At 49.6% G+C, this 26626-nt stretch overlaps 1 protein-coding gene across 1 annotated transcript in view; it reads left to right on the top strand.

The window, feature by feature from the left end:
* The window catches only part of LOC116581525 (S-adenosyl-L-methionine-dependent tRNA 4-demethylwyosine synthase TYW1-like), a 203813-nt gene extending 187249 nt beyond the window's left edge, over positions 1–16564 (top strand). The window contains exon 16 of the mRNA XM_032328726.1: positions 16322–16564. Coding sequence (XP_032184617.1) covers positions 16322–16543 — 222 coding nt within the window. The 3' untranslated portion in view covers positions 16544–16564. The remainder of the gene's footprint in view (positions 1–16321) is intronic.
* Positions 16565–26626: the final 10062 nt, after the last annotated feature.

Genomic DNA, 26626 nt, shown 5'->3' with positions numbered 1-26626 from the left:
TGTTAGGTTTTACCCAATGTCCTTTTTCTGTTCTGTTCCATCCAGAAGAATATGTTACATTTAATGTCATGTCCCTTTAGGCTCCTCTTGGCTACGGCAGTTTCTCAGACTTTCCTTGTTTTTGAGAACTCTGACAGCTTTGAGGGGTGCTCACGAACTATTCTGTAGGATGCACCATTACTGAAATCTGTCCAGTGTTTTTCTCATAAGACCTGGGTTGTGGGTTTTTAGGAGGAAAGCCACAGAGGTAAAGTGCCAGTTTCATCATCTTGTGTCAGGGATGCATGCTGCCAACATGATCTACAGCTAGTGATGTTGACCTTGGCCAGCAAACTGAAGTACTGCTTGTTCGGTTTCTCACCGTAAAAGTACTCTTCCCCTCCCTTTTCTGTACATTTACTCTTCGGAAAGATGTCGCTCTCTGCAGCCCACGTGTCGGAACTGGGAGTGACATTCCACATCCTCGATGGTGAGATAGCTACAGAAATAGGTTTATCTCTTTTCCCCAGTTTTAAATTTATCCCCTCATTCTTTATAGCAGTATGGACTCACGGTATTTACTCTGTACCTTGGGTTATAATCCAGTTTGACTTCATTTCTTTCGTCGCTCAAATTACTCTGGCTCTGGCTTCTAGGATCTCCTCCAGCGGGCTCTTGTGCTCCTTTGCTGTGCTTCCATCAGGGCTCAGGGCTTTCTTTGTCTTTGGTCTTGAGCACTGCTTTCCTTTCTGGCTCTACAAGGTGTTCCAGGCTCATCCTGCACATTTTCTGCTCCAGTCCTGGAAGCGGTCATTTGTCTCAGCGGCCCTGGTTCCTTTATTGAAGAGTGGTGTTAGAAGCCAAGATCTAGGGCACCTGGGTGGCTTAGTGGGTTAAGCCTCTGCCTTCGGCTCAGGTCATGATCTCAGGGTCCTGGGATCGAGCCCCGCATCGAGCTCTCTGCTCAGCGGGGAGCCTGCTTCCCTCTCTCTCTCTCTCTGCCTGCCTCTCTGCCTACTTGTAATCTCTGTCAAATAAATAAATAAAATCTTAAAAAAAAAAAAAAGAAGCCAAGATCTAGGCGAAGGTGTGCTTGGTGCTGCTGGGGTGTTGTTTCTTCTTCTACGCCCTCGGAAAGGTGAACGACAGCAAGACATTGTGCGCATACTCCGGCCTTTCTCTACACGCGTGGCTGTGAGTGTCTCTCCGTGCGTCCGGTTGTATGAAGCAAAACATGCTGACGTCTCAGACGCTAATCCATCGCCAGCGGGACTCACTCTAGCTGCTTCTTGCTTATTTATAATTCCCTCTAACAGTGAGAAACTAGGCTCCTTACAGCCGCCGTCTGTCTCCTTAATTGTACAGCTCCAAGGTACGAGTACAGCAGTGTCAGAACTTTTAACCCTAGGGCACAGTGCTTGTGTGCAGGTCCTTTGGCTTTCGTCTTAGAAGCTCCGCTTATTTCCAGAATTACTTAGGTCAGCACCTTGTCCTCTCCTCCCCTTCAGTGAAGTTACTTCATACATTTGTAACAGATTCTCACAGTCTGCACCTTTTCCTGGGCTTCCCTGACCTCTCCTAAGTGAGTTTTGTATTTTATATATATTCACATATATTTTTATGTAAGTATTTTAAAATGTGAACTATTTCATATTTTAAGGTTCAGTATTTGTACTATCAAGTTGTACCGGTTTTGAAAAGTACATAATGTGAAAAGATGAATGAACATCTTTCATGTGCTTACTTGCTGCCTGGACATTTTCTGCAGTGACGTCTTTGTTCAAATCTTTTGCTTGTTTTTTCATTGGGTTGGTTATTTTCTCATTGTTGAGTTTTAAGTACTCTTTACATATTTTGGATACATGCCATTTATCAGATGTGTTTTGCAAATATTTCCTTCTAGTCTGATTTGACTGTTTATTCTCTTAACTGCCTTTCTCAGAGCAAACATTTATAATAAAATCTGGTTTATCAACTTCCTCTTTTATGGATGATGCTAGATCTCTAAACTCAGGGTCACCTAGACCTCATCCTATGTTGCCTTCTAGAAGTTTTGTAGTTTTATATGTTTAGGTCTAAGATCTGTTCTGAAAGCTGTAAGATTTATATTGAGATTTTTGTTTCTTTGTTTGACTTTTGCATGTGGATGTCAAGTTGTTGGAGAGACTGTTCTTCCTGCATTATGCTGGATACTTATGTGGGCTTATTTCTGGTCTTAGTATTGTTCCATTGATCTGTGTGTCTGTTCTTTCACCAATACTATGCAGCCTTGACTTTGGTTAGCTTTATTGAAATTGGGTGGTATCAGTTCTCCAACTTGTTCATCTTGGCTATTGGGTTGGCTCTTCTAGGTCTTTTGCCTTTTCATGTAAACTTTAGAATCAGTTTGTTAATACCTATAAACTAGCTTGCTAGTATCTTGTTTGGGATCGAGTTGAATCTACACATTCAACTCGACCTAACAAGTTCAGTCTTCCGATCTGTGAACGTGAACTACCTCCTGTTTAGATCTTCCAGGACTACTTTCACCGTTTTTTCCTGTGTATAGATCCTATACACGTTTTGTTAGATTTATACATAAGTGTTTCATTTTTTTGATGTTAATGTAAATGGTACTGTATTTTTAACTTCAAATTCCAATTGTTCATTCCTGGTATATGAAAAAGCAGTTAGCTAATATTTCTCAGAATATTACCTCCTATTTTGTACCCATGCTATAATAACCTGAGTTCCACAGGATATTTTGTTATTGTTGATTCTTTGGATTTTTCTCCTTTTTCTTTTTTTTAATAATTTGTTTGTTTGAGAGAGAGTGAGAGTGGGAGAGATCATGTGAGGGGAGAGGGCAGAGGGAGAAGCAGACTCCCTGCTGAGCTGGGAGCCTGATGTGGGACTTAGTTCTGGGACTCTGGGATCATGACCTGAGCCAATGGCAGTTTCTTAACCAACTGAGCCACCCAGGTGCCCCTCTGGATTTTTCTACATCAGTTAATGTGGTTATCATGCATCTCTTCCCAATCTACCATTTCTTATCTTACTGTGTTAAACTAAAACTTCAAGTCTGATGTTGATTAGAAATGGTAAAAGGTGAACCCCTTGGGCGCCTGTGGGGTTGTAAAAAAAATGAAAAAAGAAAGAAAGAAATGGTAAAAGGGGATATTCCTGCTTTGATTCTGATTTTAGTGGGAAAGCAACTGGTTTGTAACCATTAAGTATGATGTTCACTGTAGGGTTCTGGTAGATGTGTATCAGGTTGAGGACATTTCCCTCTGTTTCTAGTTTGCTGAGAATTTTTAATCATAAATCAGGCTGGATTTTTGTTCTATACTTTTCCTGCAGTTATCGGTACGATCATATTTTCCTTCCTTAGCTGTTGGTGCGATGGGTCACATCAATTGATTTTCAGCCTTGCCATACCTGGAAGAAATCCCACTTGGTCACGGTGTTTAATTTTTTTAATGCATTGTTGGATTTGACTTTCTGATATTTTATTTTTTTTACACGTGTTCATGACCGCTACTGGTTTGTAGTTTTCCTTTCCTGTAATGTCTTTTTCTTGTTTTGGTCTATTCGTGTTTTCTCTATCTTTGTGCTTTAGTCTTAATAGGTTTTGTGTTTCTAGGAATTTGCCCATTTCATCTAGATTATTTAATTTGTTGTTGTACATTCATATTAATCTTTTATAATCCTTTTTATATCGGTAGAATCAGTAGTAATGTCCCTACCTACATTTCTGATTTTAGTTATTTGAGTCTTTTTTCTTTTTTTTCTCAGTTAGGCCAGAGGTTTGTCAATTTTGTTGATATCTTTGAAGAACCAGCTTTTGGTTTCAGTGTCTTGGTGTTTGTTTGTTTGTTTGTTTCCTATTTTTCTATTCTCTATTTCATCTCTGCACTAACCATTATTATTTCCATTCTTTTGCTAGCTTTTGGTTTGGTTTAGTTTAGGTTTTTTTTTCCCCCTCATTCTTTAAGTTGTAAAGTTACATTGTACATTTGAGATCTTACTTTTTTTTTGTTTAATATATTTTTTAAGATTTTATTTATTTACTTGACAGAGATCAGAAGTAGAGATCAGAAGTAGGCAGAGAGGCAGGCAGAGAGAGAGGGGAAAGCAGGCTCTCCACCCAGCAGAGAGCCCGATGCGGGGCTCGATCCCAGGACCCCGAGATCATGACCTGAGCAGAAGGCAGAGGCTTTAACCCACTGAGCCACCCAGGCGCCCTGAGATCTTAATTTTTTTTTTTTTTAAGATTTTTATTTATTTATTGACAGAGAGAGATGACAAGCAGGCAGAGGCAGGCAGAGAGAGAGGAGGAAGCAGGCTCCCTGCTGGGCAGAGAGCCCGATGCGGGGCTCAATCCCAGGACCCTGAGATCATGACCTGAGCTGAAGGCAGCGGCTTTCACCCACTGAGCCCCCCAGGGGCCCCGAGATCTTACTTTTTAAAGGAAACATTTATAGTGATGGATTTCCTTCTTAGTATTGCTTTTGCTGTGTCCCGTAAGTTTTGGTATGTTGTGTTTTCCTTTTCACTTAAGTCTCTTAAGTATTTATGAATTTCCCTTATGATTTCTTCTTTGATGGACTGGCTGTTTAGGAACGTGTTGTTTAATCACCACAAATGCATGCATTTTCCAGTTTTCTTTCTGTTACCAATATTTAACTTCAATTCATTGTGGTTAAAGGGATACTTTATATGACGTTTATCTCTTAAAATCTGTTGAGATTTAATTTGTGGCCTAACTATTGTGGTCTGTCCTGGGAAGTCTCCCATTAAAACTTGAGAAGTATGTGCGTTTTGTGTTATTGGGCAGACTGTTTTCTCAGTTCTAGCCAGTTTATTGTGTTGTTCCAGTGCTTTGTTTCCGTACTTCTGTCTGATGGTTTTATCCTCTGTTGAGAATGGGATACTGCGCTCTCCAGTTCTTATTGTAGAGCCGTCTGTTCCTCCCTTCAGTTCAGCCAGTATCTGCTTCATATATTTTGATGATCTGGTACTAGATATATAAATGTTTGTAATTATTGTGTCTTGCTGTATTGAACCTTTAATTAATATAAATTGTCCTTCTTTCTGTCTTATAATCTTTTTTTTTTTTTAAGATTTTATTTATTTATTTGACAGAGAGAGATCACAAGTAGGCAGAGAGGCAGGCAGAGAGAGAGAGAGGAGGAAACAGGCTCCCTGCCGAGCAGAGAGCCCGATGCGGGACTCGATCCCAGGACCCTGAGATCATGACCTGAGCCGAAGGCAGCGGCTTAACCCACTGAGCCACCCAGGCGCCCTGTCTTATAATCTTTTTAATTTGAAGCCTCTTTTGTGTGATGTGACTGTTGCCGCTCCTACTCTCTTCTGGCTGCTGTTTGCGCAGAACACCTTTTTCCACCCTTTCATTTTCTTTTCTTTTTTTTTTTTTTTTTTAAGATTTTATTTATTAATTTGACAGAGAGAAATCACAAGTAGACGGAGAGGCAGCCAGAGAGAGAGAGAGAGGGAAGCAGGCCCTCCGCTGAGCAGAGAGCCCGATATGGGACTCGATCCCAGGACTCTGAGATCATGACCTGAGCCGAAGGCAGCAGCTTAACCCACTGAGCCACCCAGGCGCCCTCCACCCTTTCATTTTCAACCTGCGTGTGTCTTTGGGTATAAAGTAAGGCTCTTGTAGGAAGTATATTGTTGGAGTGTGTGTGTGTGTGTGTGTGTGTGTTTAATCCATTCTGCCAATCTCCGATTGTTTTTGAGTAGAGAGTTTAGCCCATTTACATTTAAAGTAATCACTGATTTATAAACAAAAGGGACTTCTGTCCTTTTGCTCTTTGTTCTTCATACGCCTTACAGCTTCTTTGTCAACTCCTCCTAGCATTTTGCAGATATTATTCTGTTGTCTTCCAGCGTAATCTTCTAGAATCTTTCATCATTAATGAGCTGTCTGGTATTACTCCTTAGTTTGGTGTCTGCTGATACACTCAACAATCAATAACATTTATTAAGGTCACTTTGATAATGCTGTGTATGCATTAATTCATTTAATTTTTAGAAAAATCCTATGAGTCATAAATATTACTTTTCTTCATATTCTAAGGGAGATATCTCAGGCTCAGAAAGCACAAACATAATTAGAATTCAATCCCAGATATTTTGCAATACAAATGACGGGATGACCATGACCGTGTACTGTCTCTCAGGTGCTGCAGAGCAGTCAGACAAGATAGGGAAGTGGAGGTAGGTGTCTGATGAGACGGCGTAGATCCCACCCCACTCACCAAGAAGCAGTTTCATGGATTCGCCTTCAAGGTCAGCTCTGAGAAAGTTTTTGCCGCATTTGAGGTCACAGACTCCTCCCTCCTGGACACATAAATTTGCAGTCTGTAGAGGGAGGGAAGGAAGGCTTGTCACTTCCCTGAGCCCTCCTTTCTTGGAGTAGGAAGGAACTGTCTGTCTCCATTCAGGGCTTATGCAGTGTCCACCTAACAAAAGCCAATGACAACATATTACCTTCTGTGATACGTGTGGAACTCGTGCTTATCAGAGGCCTGCTTGCTTCCAGTAATTACTTTTGGAAAAATGTCAGAGAAAATTGGCATTTTGGTGACTCTGGTGACATTGCTAAGAGGACTTAGCTCAACTCCAACAAAATTATAGAGGAAGCTTGAAATTCCAGAAACTGAGTTTCCAGATTTAAAAACTTTTTAACTGCACTTGGATATATATCTGGAATTCAAGTGTGTTGTAGTTTTGCTTCTGAATGTGGTTCCTCAGAAAAAGGAGCGACTCGGCTTGGCGTTCCACTGTCGCAGGCCGTCAGATCCCTGGTCTGCGTGATCTCTGCCTCCTTTCCCCAAAAGAACAGCACAATCATAGCTACGGTAGTTAAGAACAAAATTCATGTGTCTGGGAAATTCAGGTACTACCGTAGCACTTTGTGTGTGTGTGTGTGTGTGTGTGTGTGTTCCGAAATTACTTCTCCCTCCAACTACCCTGGGATTTCCTCTACTCCTTCTACTTCTGAGTTACGGGAAGGCCTGGCAGCCCCTCTTCCATCCTCTAACCGGTACTTTCCAGAGTTTGGTTTGTAAGTATTAACTATGTCTGGGGGAGCAGACTTGGGAAGTGACTGACTCTAAGGTCGTAACTTCTCAAGAGTGTGAAAATTCAAATGAAATGTATGAGTCTCTTTTGTTTGGTTTCTTTTTTTTATATTATTCTACTTTGTCCATTCTATGTGGACTTTGAGTTTTGGTTGCAGTTTTACCCAAAGAAAAGGCATAATTTTGCCCTCAGCTTCTAGGAGGTGATTCCCAAGCTTTTGGAACGTCCTGCCTGTGGAGAGTGTCTTTGTTTACTGGGGGGCGTTGGACCACACCTGATGGTCTACACCAAGCAAGTAAATTAGTATAGGGCTTTAGAGTACACAGTATTTATTTGATTGACCTTTGCAAGAGCTGGCAACTTGCAACTTGTCAGCCACACCACAGTCAACTATGTCTAGGTGACCCAAGTCCCAGACAAAACTCTGGACATTAGGGTGTCTGGATGGCTTAGTTGCGTGAGCATCCCAGTCTCAATTTTGGCTCAGGTCATGATCTCATTGTTGAGATCGAGCCCCACTTAGGGCTCTGTGCTGGGTGTGGAGCTGCTTAGATTCTCTCTCCCTCACCCTCTGCCCCTCCACCCACCTGCCCCGCCTTTTCTTAAGATTTTATTTATTTATTTGACAGAGATCACAAGCAGGCTGAGCGGCAGGCAGAGAGGTGGGGGGAAGCAGGCTCCCCACTGAGCAGAGAGCCCGATGCGGGGCTTGATCCCAGGACCCTGAGATCATGACCTGAGCCGAAGGCAGAGCTTAACCCACTGAGCCCCCCGGGTGCCCACCTCCCCTTTAGAAAACAACAACAACGAACTCTGGACATCGAGGTTCGGGTGAGCTTCCTAGGCTGGCAACACTCTGTGCCACCTCTTGCACGTCGCTGATGGCTGAGATGAGCTCCGACCACTCTTCCAGAGGACGACTGGCTACTCCACGGATGAAGCTCTTCGGAAGTCTGCCCCATGTGGCTCTTCCCTCGGCTGATTCTGATCTGTGTCCTTATGCGATCATGAGCTGTACTGACTATAACAGCTTTCATTGGATTCTGTGGGTCCTCCTTGTGGTTTTGTCAAACTGAAGATGGTCTTGGGAACCCCCGAATTTACGATTGGCAACAGAAGTGAAGGTGGGCTTGGGAGCTCCTGAACTGTGAAGTAGTAGATCTATTTTCAAATCTGAGACTCCCCGTTTCTCAGGTTTCTTATCTGAAGAAGAGGGTAGCTCTGTTTCCAGGGTTACTGTGACGGCTAAAGAAAGTGACAGGTACGGGGCAGCTAGACTAGTGCCTTGCCGGTAACGGGACTCTGTAAAGGGTCTTCCCTAAGGTGCTGATGATTTGACTTTTCAGCAGAGAATACCACAGTGTCATGTGCAGGGATATTTGCACAAACTGTCGCCACTGGTGATATTGATCAGTAGCTCTTGATTTGTTCTTTTTGGCTCAGATGCAGGATTTCCTGTACTCTTGGCTGGGTATGATTAGATGCCTTTCCAGAAGGTACACAGTATTTATCATTTAGGAGCTGGTATAACTTCGGCACAGCATGGTTGACGCACAAGATGGACAGGCCAAATGGTAAGAATTTTTGTTTGTGGCATTTTGAGTTTGACGTGGCTGTGGATACTCTGCACTGACGTCTGTATGTGGACGACACTGTTGAGACTAGTGGGAAATCAGTTCTTCACCTACAGAAAACAGAAGACGTGAGCTCGCCTAGACCGCCCGTGCTAGCGGGAGCCGTTAAGATAATGGGAGGAATAGCTCTCCCTGTGGCACTTGTATTGTTTTAATTATGATTTTGCCAGAAGGGATGAAAGCTCTGTACGTAACACAGAGCGCTCAAGGGCAGAGCCGGCTAACGCTGGAGGTCCGCATGTTAAGTCTTTCGTCTCCCCGCATTTGCCTTGGAGCAGTTTGCTGGGCTGTATGTCGGTAGAGAAGTAGTGGAAGCTTCTCCGCACGGCGCTCGCCATGCACGCTTTCTGTCGAGGAAGGCTGAGGGACATAAAGAACTTGGAGCACACGAATTATCTCCTGTAGCTTTCAGACCCGTTAAGCAAAGGGAGTTAACTTAGGAATATTACACTTAAGTAGATCCAGGGGTGAGAAAAATCTCTTTGCCCTCCAAGCTGTTTGAGAGACACCCTGGTGATTACAAGTTCCTTCGTTTTTCCGGCTTGACAGCTAACTGTGTGTGACAGCGTAACGACCACAGGCTTGAACACCCACAGGCTGGAATCTTGGCTCTTCCACACAGAGGGTAGGACCTTGGCCTATTTGTTACTTGGCCTTCTTGGAGTTTTGCCCTTGTGTTAAAGATGAGAGTCCAACCACATGCGTTTTGTTTAAGGGGGTTACACAAGCTAGAGAACCAGACGGAGTGCCGCGTGCTCAGTAGGACGCTTCATAATGGGTGGCCACTGCCGACGTCCTGCAGGCCTCCCCGTTCCTCCCCACCGTGTTGGCGGTTCGGTGGTTAATCCTCTTCCTTGGCATTGAGAGCTCGGTCGTTACTACTTAAAATTTTGCTTTTTAGTTTTTTCAGAATTCTACAGAGACAGTTTAAAAAGTCAAAGTTTATTACAAAAGTCAGCAGTTCCTCGTATTTTCCTCAAACATAGCTCCTTCTCCTCTGAAGCAACAACCACCTTCAAATTTTGGGTGATTATTTTGGTATTTGTCTTTACGTCTCTAAATAACAGGCTTAATGTTGCTGCTGTTCACTGGTTTTTCTCATTGTCTCTTCATACTATGGAAGATGAGAGAGGCTCCCCTGCCCTTGCTTACCTCACCTTCCCTGTGCGTCCACCGCAGTTTTACGCGCTACAGGACCGGATGGACACTGTTCACTGTGGGGCAGTGCAGTCGTCTATGTTTGCCGTTTGTTTCCAGCGTGCCTTCTGGTTTCCTTAGAGTTAATATTTGCTTGTTTTTTTCTTTGTCTAGATTTCTGTATTCTTTAGCTAAGTGAACTCTCAAATTCTCTGCCACCTGTATCTCCTCTCAGGTGGGTTGGGTTCTCTGTCATGTTCATCTATTTATTTTTAAAAATTTTTAAACTATTTTAATTCAATTAAAATAGTTTATATTAGATAAATAATAAAATAGTTAATATTAAATTAACATACGTTATTGGTTTCAGAGGTACAGGTCTGTGATTCATCAGTCTTACATGACACCCAGTGCTCATGATATCACATGTCCTCCTTAATGTCCATCACCCAGTCCCCCCATTCCGCCACTCCCCCTCCCCTCCAGCAGCCCTGTTTGTTTCCTGTGATTGAGTCTCTTACGGTTTGTCTCCCTCTCCGGTTTTGTCCTGTTTTGTTTTTCCTCTCTTCCCTGACGGTCCTCTGTTTTGCTTCTCAGAATCTACATTATTGAGATCATATGATAATTGTCTTTCTCCGATTAGCTTATTTCACTCAGCATAATACCCTCTTGTTCTATCTATGTCATTGTAAATGGTAAGCTTTCATTTTTTGATGGCTGTGTAATACTCCTGTGTGCGTGTGCGTGTGCGTGTGTGTGTGTGTGTGTGTATGTGTGTGTGTGCGTGTGCGTGTGTGCGTGTGTGTGCGTGTGTGTGCGTGTGTGCGTGTGTGTGCGTGTGTGTGCGTGTGCGCGTGTGCGTGTATGTGTGCGTGTGTGTGTGCGTGTGCGTGTGCGTGTGTGTGTGTGTATGTGTGTGTGCCACATCCGCTTCATCCCATTCATCTGTCCACGGACAGCTGGGATCTTTCCATGGTTTTGCTATTGTGGAAGTTACTGCTGTAAACATTGGGGTGTATGTGCCCCTTCGGATCACTACATTTTTATCTTTGGGGAAAATACCCAGCAGTGCAATCGCTTGGTCATATCTATTTTCAGCTTTTTGAGGAACCTCCCTACTGTTGTCCAGAGTGGCTGCACCAGCTTGCATTCCCACCAACAGTGTAGGAGGGTTCCCCTTTCTCCACATGCTCGCCAAGATCTTTCGTTTGCTGACTTGTTAATTGTAGCCATTCTGACTGGTGGGAGGTGGTAATCGCAATGTGGTTTTGATTTGTAGTTCCCTGATGCTTTGGATACACAGCTGCCATACTGGGCCTTCCTTGAGCTCTCCCCTGTGTGGGGTGTCTTATTTTGGGGATCCCTGTCTCATTCAGGCGAAATATCCTCCAGAAGAGTCCTGAGAAGGGTTGTGTGGAAGGTCCAATTTATTGAGAACTTAAATTCCTAAAAATGTTCTTATTCTCCTTATACACTTGATTGCTAGTTCAGCTGGGTATGGAATTCTCTGTCGCGCACTGGGCCCTGTGCCTCAGCGCCACTGAGCTTTCCATGTGGTTTTTGAGACCCGACAGGCATTCTGATCCTGAATCCTTTGTGTGTGACCACATTGCCCTTGCTAGGATCTCCTTTTGTCTCCCTTGTTTTGAAGTTTCACTGAGATGTGCCTCAGGCAGTGTGACTGTTCTTATCCTAAGTCTACCCCTTTAATCTGGAAACTCAGGGCCTACACTTCATAAAATGTTTTTCCAGGATTATTTCACTGAGGATTTCTTCTTGCTGTTTTTTCTCCTTTCTTTCAAAAACTGGTGTTAAAGTTCGGTCACTTGGGCAAGTCCTTTATTATGTATTTTTTTAGTAACTTCTCTCCTGTTTTCTTTTTAATCTACATTCTAGGAAATTCTCTTAATTTTTTTTTCTTTACTTTACTGTGATCTCTCATCTTTGCTTCTGTAGTTTTAAAGTCTAAGGTTCTTTTCATTCCTTGAGTGCTCTTTTGTATAGTAACTTTTTTGCAGATACAGTATTGTCTCATTTTTCTGAGGACAACTGTTTCAGTTCAGTTGTTTGGGTTTTTATCTTGTTTAGTCTGCTGTTTTCTCCCTGCCTATGCTCTGTTTCCTCTGTTACTTCTTTCCTTTGGCTTTAGTTCTCTTGTTAGTTTTCTGCTCATATTTAAGTGGGAAACTAAAAAACGTATTGAAAGTCCTAAGCGTATGGACTGGGCTTGACTCTATCTTAGAGAAATCTAGCTGAGTCATTGCCTTGGGAAAACCCAAATAGTATTTTTCAGTCAGTCCTCTTGGGCTGGCCAGAAGGGTCGCCTTTTTTCCCTAGGCTGCATGACCATTGGGGGTGGGAAAGCAGGCAGGGAACAGGGCTGTTCTGAACTCTCGTTTCTGAGATGATAGTCCTGTTCTCAATTCTACCTGCTACCCCATAGTCCATGGGTTTTCCCTCTTACTGTCTTATGAGAATAAGCCTCCTGTCTTCTGCTGGGGAGGGTGGTTGGGCAGCAGCTCAGCTGCATGGATATGCAGGGTATGGAGGGAACTTGGGTATGGAGTGAACTTGGGATTCCAACAGTTTCTTACATAGAATATAGACCTGTCTTTGGGGCTTTTTTGAGGGTGTGGGTTGAAGTTGGTGCTTCTTCTGCCCCTACTTCCCGAGGTGACTGTGCCACCAGCTCCCAGGTCAGTGGGGAATTCTGAGGCATAAGTCAGGTGGAATCCAGGATTTTTCTGTTTGCTGGATTAAGATGCAGTGCCCCGGGTCTGCTAAGCCAGTGACCGCCCATCCGTCATCCTTGCAGCTTCTGAAAGTTTGATACTGTTTTGTCCTCTCCTGATCTCTTTGCGTTTACAGGTTTATGTGTCTTGCAGATACACCTTCGGTGTCACTCTCGTGGGATTTCAAGAAGTGAAGTACAGGCATGTGTTTAATCTGTCATCTTGGATAGACTCTTTTTAGACACGAAAGTAATAAAGAATCTATTTGCCATTATTCTGTTCAGTGACATTTTCCCTCTGTGAAAGAGAAAATAATGAGACAAGACCCCCGGTAGCTGCCGTTTGTTGTGGACGATGGGACCCGTAGCACCCGCCCGCCTGCCCTGCAGGGCCGCGGAGCCCGCTCTTTCAGCCAGGGCCAGCTTTATCCATACCTCATTGCGCTTGTGTGTGTGTTTGAGCTTCTGAGTGTATCTGTAATTCTGCATAGAGTTGCCTCTTCCCTTACTGTTGGGTTTGAGGAGCTCCTGAAGCAGGGTGACCTCCCGTCTCGGCATACTGAACCTCGGATTTTGTGATTTGGGGTTTTACTCTTGTTTGTGCATTCCTGTCTTTCAGCGCGTCTCTCTATCGGCACGTCAGCGCGCGCCCTTTCAGCTTCCGCCTTTTTCCAGAAACAGTTTGACTTTTTCTGAGTTGTTATTTAACATTATTCTGATTATCTTCGGAGGGGGCATAAATAGATTCATTTTGTCTTAGGAGTCTGGTGGCTTGCTGTTAAGTTGAGAGTCACCCACTGTTCTAGACTGAGTATTTGGGTCCGTTCAGAATTCACATGCTGAAGGCCTAACTCCCCCAGGGGGTGTGTACTTAAGACAAGGGCTCTCAGGAGATAATTAAGGTTAAATGAAGGTCATAAAGGTGGGGCCCTGATCTGGTGGGGTCGTGTCCTCCTAAGAAGAGACACCCCCGCACACACACTGAAGGGAACCGGTGAAGCCACAGCTTCTGCCGGGAGCTTCGTCTTCAACTTCCAGCCTCCGGACTGTTGGAAAACTAGTGTCTGTGGTGTCAGCCACCCAGTCTGTGGTATCCGGTTACGGTAGATACCGAACAGCTAATACACCCGCTTTTCTTAGAGGTTAGCAATCCGTGGTCAGACGTTAGCCTGCGGTTGTTGTGTCTGCACAGCCGGCGTCCTCCGTTTTAAGTCCAAGTAGAATCCCACCGGCAGAGGGGACCAGATCGTCACCGCATCGGGGGTCAGGGAACCTAGCCGCCTACCGCAAGTGACTTTCTTCTTCTTCTTTTTTTCTTTTTAAATGAAAGCATTGCCATTGGTTTGTGAAAGTTGTGTTTCCAGAATATGTGTGTGTGTGTGTGTGTGTTTGTACGTACTAGACTGAGATACAAAATGTATTTCTTGTGAGTTGGGGTGAAAAAAGATTTGAAGTTTGCAGCTGTAGTTTAGGCTAGTCTTTTTGTTCCTGCTGGAATACCCATGGCACGTGATGCTTGTTGGAGTTTGAGGGAAAACAAAGACCAGGAGGACGGACCCCGCAACGTCAGCCTTGGGAATCCAGAAAGGGACCTAGAGATCCAAAGCCCGCAGGGAGAGGCATGGGATGAGAATTCGGTTATCCGTCTCACGCGCGAGCAAAGCAGAGGGCCCCTAGGAAGCCCTTCCTAGTAGGGCCCACTCCTGGGGGCATGGGAGTGACTTACCACGTCTTCCTCTGCACTCGAAAACCTGACTCGCTGAACACACCACGTCAGATTATAATTATTTTTTAAATGTCTGTGACTGGGCCAAGGCCATCGCTAACACTCCGTAAGTGTCTCAGGCGGGAGGAGGAGGAGGTGGCCGCCGTCATTCACCGTCACACACGGGAGTGACCACGTCTGCGCCTGCGGCAGCCGGAGCGGCACCCGGCTGCAGTGAGGTGTGAGCGCGGCGCCGCCTCTCGTGGCCGCTCTGCGAAAACCACACTTTCTGCCCCACGGCGCCCGCAGCAGCAGCGTCGCATCCTCGAGGTGTCGGTAGCGGGGGTGGAAGTTCTCTTCCCCGTGTGGCCTTCCGGATTCGTTAGACGTGAGGGGACGGGCTGGGCCCCGTGTCCCCGCAGTGCCGGCATGAATTCCTAAATGAGTCAGCTACGGGCAGAGGCGACAGCAGTCGTGTTGGGAGCGGGGCCTGGGGCGGTCCCGCGCGGGTGACCCGTCGCCGTGTGAGGGACTCGGGACGACTCCCCCGAGCAGAGGGCGTGTGTGACGGGCCGAGAGGCGCCGGAGGCGTCCCAGGACAGGAGTCCCGAGGGAGCGGGTCGGCTCGTGGAGAGCCTCGGACCGAGGTTCGCGGTTTCCCCTGGAGGCTCCCGGTCACGGGGCTCGAGGCGCCCTGAGCTCCGAGTCGGCAGGAGGTGGGGGCGGGACGGGGCCTCGGGAGACCCAGCAGCCTGGCGCGGTCGCGGGTCGCGGGAGCGAGGGCCCGAGTTCGAGGCCTGTGTCGGGACCACAGAGACGCTGCTCCGGGGGAGTCGCGGCACCGGCCGGGGTGAGGGGTCCGGGCGGGCGGCGGCCCCCCTACCTCTGGAGTCGGGCTCCGCACCAGGGCCGGCCGGTTGGTCGGTGGCAGCGGAGGACAGAGAGCGGCCTGTCCCCGGAGGCGGAGCGGCGGGGAGCACCGGATTTCGTGGTCACCGGGTGCAGAGTTCCTGAGGCCCCGGGGCACGTCTCAGAGGACGGTCTTATCAGAAGGTAATTTCTCGTCACTCGTGGACAGACTGAACTTTGACATTTATTTGGTGCTTTTTTCCCGCCGGAAGCCTCTCAGCTGGTGGGTAAGAAAAGTCAGAGGTCATTGAAATTCAGCGTATGTTAGTGTTCCGAACCCAGGAGGCCGTCCGTGCTCCAGGGTTTTCTCGGCTAGAGCACCAAGTGGTTCCTTCACTTGGTTCATAATCAGGGTTTGCAGAACAGCAGCTTCCAGAACGGCTTTTCTGGTCATAAATCGGGCACTAGGTGTTCCGTCTTCACACTCGAGGCCCAGAACAGAGGCTCTGAGTCCGAAGCCTGATCCCTTCCGAGCTCCCTCGACTTGTTCTCCGGTTTCTTCATCCCTGGTCATTATTCGACAATGACTTTTGAGAAGCAGTTTTCTTAAAAGAGTCCAAATTGGATTCTTCCCTTTAGTGAATTGAAATTCTTAACGAGCCTTCCACTAACGAGGCCTTGTATTCATGTTCGGTTAAACAGGCCAGTTGGAGCATTTAGTCAGCGTTTCAGAATTAGAGGTCCTCGATTAAAGCTTCCCTAATGACTCCGGCAACGTTTAATAATAAAACGGGGCTCACTAGGTGCTGCTGACACAACCAAGAAAATTCACCGCGAATAAAAAGTGGCAACAGCAGGAATTAGAAATTAGCTCATCCATTAACACATGGTAAAGCCCAAACCATTTAATTAACCTTCTTTCAGTGACGCGGCTGAGGATGAACTGGACGTGCGGTTCCAGGGCGAGTTGTCCTCAGCCCCGGGGTCCTCCTGGCGCAGCACAGCGGCGGCCCTGGGGCGGGAAACTGCCCGACCGCGTGCTCCGCGCTGATGCGGACCGTATCTGAGTGCGAGAGCATTTTCTTTCACGTGATGGGGAGAAGAGCACGTCGGGCTTATTTTTGAGTTTTTAAACATTTATTGTGATCATTTTTAAGGGCTGTTTTTCCTTCTGACCCGACTGCTTTTCCCTTCCAGTTTAAGGTCGGCGGCGAGTGGCGGACGTGGATCGACTACGACCGCTTCCAGGAGCTGGCGCGGGAGCACGAGCGCAGCGGGGGCTCGGCCGCCTTCGGCGCGCGGGACTACACGGCCAGAACCCCGCGCTGGGCCCTGTTTGGTGCCCGCGGAAGAGGCTTTGATCCCAAGGACACGCGGTACCAGAGAAAGAGCAAGTCAAAGGACATTTCCGGATGTTGAGACTGTCTGGCTGTGGGGCGCCCAAGGACGGGCCCCGACGGCCCCGAGGAGTCGCCCTCCACCCCCCACCGCGATTTTCCCGAGGACACATTGCGCGAGATCGGCCTCACGCAGAGGAGGCTGTGCGGCTCTTGGGGACGCGAGTCGCATCCGGGGTTGGGGAGGCAGCAGCTCCGCCAAGCAAAGGCCCTCTCCTGACCTGACTCCCCAGAGGACCGTTGCAGGGCAAGCGCACTGTCCTTAGAGTGAAACTGGTGGCTTTGAATTACAACTTGTAGGAAGCCAGAAGGCGGTCCTGGGCTGTTGTAGGGAATGGGTATGTGTTCCTCTTCCCCTCCTGGGCTGTGCGCCTTTATGGCCTGTTCCTCGCGAGGTAAGTGGACCTGCTCCCTCCCAGGCCGCCCGCCCCCTCTGTATCTGGAGTAACGCCTCCCGGGAGTCATTCAAATTGCCGTAATTCTAGACTTTTTAATACTGCACAGATTACATTAAATTTTTGCCTCCTACCAGCCCTTTATGACATCGAGTGGATCTAAAAGTCCCGACGCCTCCCCTCCTCGTGCAGATCAGATCGCCTCAGGAGTGAGGGCCCCGTGGGCCTCTGAGCTGCTCCCTCGGGGGGCGTGCCCTGTGGTGCCCTGGAGGAGTGAGCCCCCAGACAGGCTTTGAGACCGGGTGCGGTTTGCTTTGCTTTAAAAAGTCAGTGTTTAAGCCCCGTCCTGCCCCACAGAGCTGGTCCCACCCTCTGCTCCCTCTTGTCGCTTCCGCTGTACACAGTCTGCTTTTAGGGTTCAAGATTTTTCTAATTGAAAACATCATTAAATTCTGAATAGTTTTTTAAAATATCATAATTATTTTAAAAAATTCTCTGTCCTAAAAATTGAATTAATAAAATCTTTTCTAAAGACTAGAATTTCCTCTTGAGTGTTTATTTTAAAGATGCCTCTAGTCCCGTGGTTTGAAACCCTAGCAGAGCTGACCTCTTCTTTACATGTCAGCTGTGGTTGTAAACCCTCTGTTTTCTGCTTTCTACTTTCCGAAGTGAAATTCCCAGATAATGAAACCTGCCTCCTCACTCAGCAGAAAACCAGGTTCGGGATTCATACCTGAGCGACGTGGCAGGGGCTGGCGGCAGAGCATCCCAGAAACCCTTCGTCCTTCTCGAACACACCTCCACGCTCAGGTGTGGTCTCCTGTTCCGCTGACTTAGGAGACAGACGAGACGGGACTGGTGCAGGCCGCTGAGGCAAGATCTCACTGAAACCCAGGTGGGTTAGCGTCCAGTGAACAGAGGGGAAAGCGCCCTAAAGTAGATAAAGTGTTAGAAAAGCAAGTGCTGGGGCTGAGCAGGAGGCCGGCGACGCAGCATGCAGGGCTTTGGACCGTCCTCAACCTCTTTTTCAACCACGGTAAGGACCTTTGCGAACCCATTTTCCCTCTCAAACAAAGAAAGTATAGGCAAAGTGACTAAAATCAATTTATTTTAGAATTTTGACATTTAGGGCGCTTGGGTGGGTCAATGGGTTAGGCCTCTGCCTTCGGCTCAGGTCATGATCTCAGTGTCCTGGGATCGAGCCCCACATCAGGCTCTCTGCTCAGCAGGGAGCCTGCTTCCCCTCTCTCTCTCTGCCTGCCTCTCTGCCTCCTTGTGATCTCTGTCTGTCAAATAAATAAATAAAATCTTAAAAAAAATAAATGTTGACGTTTAACCAGACCTTCACAATGAATTGAAAATCATCTGTTAAGAGACAAATCAATAAAATTAACTGTTGACTTCTCATCAGAAACCATAGAGGCCAAAAGATAGTGGGGTGGTGTCTTCAGAGGCCTGGAAGAGAAGGCTTTCAACCAACCATCCTTTGTCTAAATCCTCCTTCAGAAATAAAGGAGACATCAAGACATTTCCAGGTAAACCAAAAGTGAGAGAATTCACCTGCAGACCTGGCCCACGGGAACACTGTGGGAGTCCTTTAGGCTCTGAGGAAGAGCACCCTGGGCACGAACTCAAATCCACGGGAAGTAAGGAACACCAGGAAAAGTGCCTACACAGGTTTGTGAAAGACCGCACAACCGTATTTTGGTAACTCCTGTTGTAAAGCAAGTATTCCAGGACAGGGATAGCGCCGCGGGGTATCGAGGACCTGGGCATGTTGGAGGGAACCCTGACTGCGTGCGGAAGAGATCAAGTTAGTAGGAATGCAAAGTAGATTGTTTCAAGTTGAGATGTTAATTGTAATCCCAAGGGCAGCCCCTAAGATAATAAATTTTTGAAACCTGGTAAAAGGATAGGATTCTCTTCCCAATTCCTCTGTGTGGGCTTTTCCCGCCACACCAAGCGCATGTCCCACAATTAGATCCTGACTCTGTCTATGCAGAAGTAAGGTGAGATCACACGGGTTAAGGGCTCAGCCCCACAAGGCTGCCTCTCTCCCCTCGGATGCCCGTCGCCAGCCCGCGCTGGCTAAGGCTTCGGACGGAGCCTTGGCTATAAATCGTGGTTTTCAAATCCTCTCCTTGGGTTTGCTTCGTTTGCGGGAGCAGCTCGCGGGACTCGGAGGCATGTTTTACTTACTAGGTTACTGGTTAGTTGTAAAAGGATTTAACTCAAGAACAGGGCAAGGGAACGGGGAACGGGTCCAGACTTCCCGCGCCTTCTCTGAAACGCCACTCAGTGTTCACCAACCCCGAAGCTCTCTGAACCCTGGCTTCTTGAGTTTCCGCAGAGGCTTTATTTTGTAGGCACGATGGACTTAAGTCATTGGCCTTTGGGATGGAACCCCCCACCTTCCCTCCCCAGAGGTTCTGGGGGTGGATTAAAGTCCCAACCCTCTAATCACCCGGTTGGTTCCCCTGGCAGCCAGCCCCCATCCGTAGGCTGCCCAGGGGTTTTTCCAAAAACGCCTGGGTTTTCATTAACATAACAAAAGATGCCTTTTCTGCCCTCAGCACTTAGGAAATTCCAGGGGTTTTAGGAGCTCTGTGTCAGGAAGAGGGACAAAGACCAAGTATTTATTATAAATCACAGTATCAGAGGAAGCAAGGGAACTTGAACGGGTCCTGGAGAGCGTCTGTTTAACACGAAGGCAGAGAGAGGCATAAAAAACAAAGACCTAAGACATTCAAACGCAGAGCTGTCAAGCATCCGTCCTGCCTGCAGGTAAGCATATCACGCAAATGGATTAAATGCCTCCAATTAAAAGAGGAATGGCAAAATGGCTTTTTTTTTAAAACCAAAAATTGTATGCTAGCTATAAGAAACCTACTTTAGGGGCGCCTGGGTGGCTCGTGGGTGGAGCCTCTGCCTTCGGCTCAGGTCATGACCCCAGGGTCCTGGGATCGAGCCCGCGTCGGGCTCCTGCTCCCCCCTCTCGCCTCCTCGTGCGCATCTGCTCGTGCTCACTCTCCTGCTCTCTCAAATACATAAAATCTTCAAAAAAAAATTCACTTTAGATTCAGAGACTGAAAACGATGGGAAAAGACGGATGGTGGCAGCAAGAAGCCCGAGGGCCACAGCGGCTGCGCTAACGGCCAGAAGCGAAGCCGCGAGGGCAAAGCAGAGGCGGACCCCGCGCCCGCCCGCCCCACTGTTGGGCGGACCCACGTGACATTCTTCAGGCGTCTCCCGCCCATCTGCAGACCTTGCTAGAGGGCAGAGCGACCTGGGCCGCGGCCGCTGGCATCCGTATCTTGCAGGGCCTCTTTCGCTTACGGAAGTTCTGCTGAAAGCTGCTTTTCCTCACCTTCCCCCAGCTCCGCGGGACAGAACCTGCTGCCCTCACAGCCCCGGGCAGCAGCTCCTCCTGCCCGCCGGTCCCGTCGGGGCTTTACCAAACCATCGTTTCGCACCAAAGATGCCTCAACAGTTCTTTCTGGGTCATCGGCTCCAGACCTCACCCCAGCGAACCTCATCTACTCTAGAACTTCATCACGAACACCAAAAAACCAGACTTTAAGGCCAAAAAATAAAATAAAATTGTTTCTGGGGATGAAAAAGGACATTTCTATAATTTTATCTTCCTGGAAAGCTGTAGTGATTACAGACGGCCGCGGCCGGCAGCACCCTGGGCGCCCTGCAGGCTCCGGCTGCCGCCCCACGAGGCCGCACCACAGCCCCATGACGGCGCCCCCGCACTGTGGGGCTTACGCTGGTGACTTACTCACTCCGGAGCCAGAAGCCGGTCTCCCCCTCCCCTTCCCTCTGCCCCACTTCTCCGTCTGACTTGGCTTTTGTTGATTCATTTTCTTTTTGATTCCACGTACGAATGAGATCGTGTGGTATTTGTCTCTGGCTTATCTCACTCAGCATAATACCTTCTAGTTCCTTCCATGTTGTTGCAAAAGGCAAGATCTCGTCCTGTGTATGGCTGCCCATAGCCCATGGCATCTCCCCACCCCATCTTTATCCCTTCTTCTGCTGATGGATGCTTGGGTTGCTTCCATTACCTTGGCTGTTGTAAATAAAAGCTACAATACACATTGGGTCTACAGATCTTTACAAATTAGTGTTTGCATTTTCTTTGGGTAAATACTGAGTATTTACTATACATTTTACAGGGGTGAATTTTTTGATACATGCATATATCAATATATATCAATAAAGCTGTAAAAAAAGCGAACCCGGAATGTGTATTAAAACCAATATAGCATAAGAGAAGCATCATAGATCAATGGGAAGTTGGAAGAAAAATAATTCAGTTCTGTTCTTTATACTAAAGACTACGAAGACTTAAATGACACAAAAAGCTCCAAAGAAACCTTGGTGAAAAAGGCCCTTCTTGACCAGGGCTCCCAAACTTTCTCCTGCAGGAGAGTCACTTGGAGGGCCTGTTGAAACACCGATTCGGGTCACACCCCACGTTCCTGATACAGTAGGTGTGCGGTGGAGAGCAGCGTGTTTCCTAACACGTTCGTGGTGATACGGACACTAAGGAAGCACACACTTTCGGAACAACTTGCAGAAATAAAAACAATGTAAGAACTCACAAAGTTTCAAAAGGCCAAAAACTTTACAGAATATGTTCAAGTATCTAATAATATCAAACATCACAAAAACTGGAAAGACAAACTGGGAAAAACAGTTTGCATAAAATAGGACTGACCTACCCCGAATGCTAAAATCTCATCATTTCATTTAAAAACTGTTAAGACTTGGCTCAGTTTGTTAAATGTCTGCCTTCAGCTTGGATCCTGATCCCGGGGTCCCAGGATCAAGTCCCACATGGGGGCTCCCTGCTCAGCGGGGCGTCGGCCTCTCCCTCTCCTGCTTCCCTCCCACTCACGCTGGCTCTCCCCTGCTCTGAAATGAATAAATAAAACCTTAAACAGATGTTACGACTTGACCAGTTAAATAAACAGGGCTACAGAACATGAATTGTCACTGATGAGGAAACAGAGCTATGAACAACCTACTACGAACTATGAACAGAACAGAACAGAACTATGAACAACTGCTCACTTTCCGCAAAGAAAAGCTCATTTTTTTAAAAATCAAATTAGCAAAATGCCCATAACCTATTAAGGCAGAATACGGGTATTGCAAAAGCAGTTCGGCAGTATATCACAAAGCTTTTATTTTTGAAAACCAGATTTAAAGAGAAAAATCGTTTTATGTTTAAAGGTGTTTATAGAGCATTTTATAATAGCAAAACCTGGGAAACCTAAACGTAAAATAGGCTGCATTTACTGGTCCTTGAAAGGACGCCAGTTGCATCACACCGTGCTGGTGGGTGTCTCATTCCTCCGGCGAACGCTCAGTGAGCCCTGCCTGCGCTCCAGCGGCCGTGGGGTCGCGGATGTCGGCCAGTTAGAGAGGAGGAGGGCAATGAGCTCTCCCCTTCGACGCTGACAGGGTCAAAGGCAGAGACTCAGACAATAAATGTCTGTCGTCGGCCTGCGGCGCGTGCTGTGGAGGGGCCGGTCCGGATCTGAGTGTGTCCGTGGACGGAGGTCCCACTGGGGGGCGGGCGGGAGGCCCAAGGCCGGAGGGGCGCAGGGCAGGACGCTGCGGTAGAGCACTGCGCACCGGCGAGGGCTGTGGGTTGCAGAGGGTCGCGGTCCGAGTAGCCGCGGGACGGCCACGGTGCCTGGAGGTGTGGGAGGGTGTGGGAGAGGCCGCGACACTCAGGAAACAGTGGGGCGTGACTCGGGGAGATGTAGGCCAGGCCCGGCCCTAAGAGCCGCTACGCAAAGGAACGAAGTGACCACATCTGCATTTTAGCAAGCGCTCCAGCCGCGGGGTGCGGACCGGCTGGCAGAGCCCTGCGGGGACAGGGGCTGGTGGGGGTCCCTGGGCTGTGGCCTCCGTGCAGGGCTCGCCCCTCCATGCGGCCCCTGGGGGCAGGGACGGAGGGGGGGAGGGCCGTGGAGAGGTTGGGACAAGACCCCGGAAGGTGACAGGGCTTGGCCACAGATTGGTTGGTTCGGGGTGTGGGGTGCGGCGGAGGGAGGAAATACCAGGACGACCCGAGTCTCCGGCCGACGGGCTGGGTGACAGCGTCATTCGGGCCGTGATCCTGGCCGGGGGCCGGGGAACGTCCTGGGTCGTTTGTGGCCGCGTGGCCGGGGCTGCTGTTGAAAAGAAAACCGTGGGCCAGGCCAAGTCACCAAACCAGGGTTTAACCCTCACCCAGCTGCGGCCGGCCTCCCCCAGAAACGCGGATCTTCCCGGCTCCGTCAGGAACCGCTGCTTGACACCGGGAGCCTCCGTCACGGGCTTCTCCACCCCCCGAGGAAGAGGAGGTCGTGGCCTCCCGCGAGCTGCCCTGCACGTGCCGCGAGGGAAGCTGGTCTTGCCTGGAACGACGCTCTCTCTCGCGCTTACACTTCCCTGCACCCCCTTCTAGAACCTGCCCCGCGCTTACACTTCCCTGCACCCCCTTCTAGAACCTGCCCCGCGCTTACACTTCCCTGCACCCCCTTCTAGAACCTGCCCCGCGCTTACACTTCCCTGCACCCCCTTCTAGAACCTGCCCCGCGCTTACACTTCCCTGCACCCCCTTCTAGAACCTGCCCCGCGGCGCCCGCGCTGCCGCTCCGCAGTGAGCCCGACGGCCCGGTGGCCCCCGGAGCATCTCGCAGGCCCGGACACCTTCCCGTCTCCTGTCGGGTTTCGTCTCCCAACACTGGCCTGGGGAGGGCGGAGGCGGCGTCAGGCATAGTCCTGGGGGGCGCAAGGTTGGGGGGGCATGTGCAAGTCGCCATCGTAGCTTGTACCCGAGGCCTCCAGGAGAGCCGAGGTCAGCGCAGAGACGACACGAGGAGAAGGGAAGGGCCCTCACGGAAGTCCGGCGGTGATGGGGGACGGAGAGGGGTCCCTCCGTGGGGGGCAGGGGACAGACCGGCAGGGGGAGGCGCAGACACCCGGGGCTGGGGGTGGTCAGGACGACACTGGCTGACGGTGGCCAGGCCAGGGAGCAGCGGCCAAGGAGCATCACCGACAACGCCCTTCGGACGGGGTCATCACGTCCGGTCACTGCCGTGCGGGCGGTGCGGGCCCCGAGGGGGAGGTTCCGAGGGGCTTCTGACGGCGAGAAGCTCACGGTCTGACACCCGAACACAAGATCCCGGTCGTCTGAATGACACAAGAATCCCCTGAAGCCACGCACGACTGAGTATGTTATTTTAACAGAATAACACAGCGGAGGGTTTGGGAAAACGTATTTTCTACTTCTTCGTGGGGTAAACCGCTAAGCGTTTTCCTTAAATACGACCTTGAGATCCAAACCCTCCTACGGTCGCGTTCAGTGTACGTTCAGAACAGCGCGTTTGTCGGCGGGAGATGATTTCACCTTCTGCCTGTCTCCCGGCGCGGCGGCTTCTCTCCCTTTTTACTGAAACACAAATTGCCGAGCTCTTCCCGGCACAAGGGACTTGATACAGGTCAGCGGGGACCAGTCTCGCCGGCGCCCGGACGGTAGCGTTTGCCGTTCACCATCTCTCTTCCTGCAGCGGGATCGAGCCGTGGATTCATGCCTCGGTTCTGAGGACGCCCGAACCAGGCCGTGAACCCGCTGCGTTTCCTGGACGGACACGATCACCTCGTGTGCAAGGACCCCGGGACGTCAGGTTTCTTCTCCCGGATTTCGGGGATGCTGGTCGCGACGTGGGAGCAAAAGAAAAACCCGTGGGGGCCTCGGACCTCGTGAAGGCCCGATGCTTGCGACGTGCTGGGAGCGAGACGGGGCGATCCGCGGGAGCCATCAGCCTGCAGGCCCTGCTCCCGGCTTCCCGAACTCTTATCAGGACGCCGTGAAGCCCAGATAACGCCTTCCCCCTCCTGCTAATTGAGGAAGCTAATTAAATGTATCCTCGGATCAGCGGCTCCGGGGAAGTGGGATAAAATAACTCCGTCTGTTGAAAGGTCGAGATGTTCTTTCCAACAACTGGGCCCCCTCCCCTCTCCTACAAGGAAGACCCGGCATCCTCCGCCCTGCCCGGGCTGGCCCTGGACCAAGCACCGCAGCTCAGAAGGGGGTTAGCAAGTCTCACCAGCCAAGGGGTAAGTGAGGGCGCACAGAGCGGGCCGGGGGAGTCCTTCTGGTATATTCAGGCACATCTGGGCTGAGCAGGGGACTGGGGTGATGTCTGCAGCCCCACAGGATGTGGCCTTGGAAGCCTTGTCACCTACTGAGTCTCACGGAATGTAGCTCCCGCGGGAAGGCCCCAAGGTCCCTGGGACACTGGGACTCCGCTCGCTCCGACGTGTTCCGACCGGACTATCCCTGTGACCAGAAATCCGCGCTCCTGCTGTAGCCCAGTTCGCTTCCGCTCCCCTTGCCGGGATGGGCTTGGGGTTCAGTACAGGAAGCGAGGCCGCCTGAGCCCAGCAGAAGCCGGAGGTGAGAGCCGGAAGATCAGCCTGGAGGGGAAGGCACGGCCGTGGACAGGCCACGGAAGCACATGGTGGTCTGTTGGGCCATCAGTTTGCAAACGGTGCTGGTGGAGCGTAATCACAGAATTTATAACAGTGGCTGTTCAGTGAGCTCCGCCTGTATACCAGGCCTGTGCATGACCACGCCGTCCAGACTTGGGCTCTAATTGATGGGCACCGTCAGGACCGCAGCTCCGTGCCTCACCTCAAATTCCATCCCCTCCTTCTGTCCAGCCGCCAGACAGGCTGCCCAAGGGAAGGTTCTAGAACGCTTATCTTGAAGGTTCTAGAATCCACGTCCCTTCCACCTAAACTCGTCTGCGGCTCCTTCAAGCCACAGGCACGTCCAGCCCCTCAGCCTGACACGCGGGGGCCGCCCGTGCTCTAGCTCTGCTCTCTCCCGCGCCTCCCCCGTCCCACGGAGCGGCCTGCGGCTCTGCAAACTCGGCTCTGGCCGCGGCTTGTGCCGCTCCTGCCCACCCTCGCCTCGACCCCCGCCAGCTCCTACCCGGTTTCTGAACCTCCACTTTTGACCTTGTTGCTGGTGATTACCCGGATTCAGATGACATCACTGCTGGGCAAAGTACACATTTGCCTTGATTGTTTTCCCACCGAAGGCAACAAAGCCCAGAGCTTTTCAGCGTCTCTGCGGATTCCCAGCACTGGGCCGGACTACGGAGCGAGCGACCACCTTGGGGGCAGAGCGTCCTTGTTCCCGTTTCTCCACGGGGCCTTTGGGGAGCAGGTGATGCCCCCAGAGCAGAGGGGCAGGGCCACACGTGCTCCCGCCTCTGGGTTTATGTTCAAGCCACAGAACGTCTTTGTCCACTTTGTACCGACTTGAAGTAACTGATGGTTGGAAACAAAACACAGGCCGTATTTTAATAACTTTCGAGTCCGAGGTGGTTTGGTCTCTTCAGGCGGGGAAAGACCTTGTTCACACGGAGGAGTACGGCACCGCGGCCATCGGCAAGACCGCGCTCCCCGGCCGGCTGCCCGGCACAGAAGCAGAGTCGCCGGCCGGATGCGGCTCTACCAGTGAGCATTCTCACGGCTCGTCCGAGCCTGGAAGCCGCCAGTCCCCGGGCTGCATGGAGAGGCAGATTCAGGGGCCCGTGGGGGACTCAGTCCGCCCAGCGTCTGATCTTGGCTTTGGCTCAGGTCATGACCTTGGGCTCGTGAGATTCCCACTCGCCGCTCAGCAGGGAGTCTGC

This window comes from Mustela erminea, chromosome 20, assembly GCF_009829155.1.
Source record: "Mustela erminea isolate mMusErm1 chromosome 20, mMusErm1.Pri, whole genome shotgun sequence".
Taxonomy (NCBI): Eukaryota; Metazoa; Chordata; class Mammalia; order Carnivora; family Mustelidae; genus Mustela; species Mustela erminea.
Note: the sequence above shows the minus strand (reverse complement) of the source record. Positions and strands in the feature narration are given on the sequence as shown.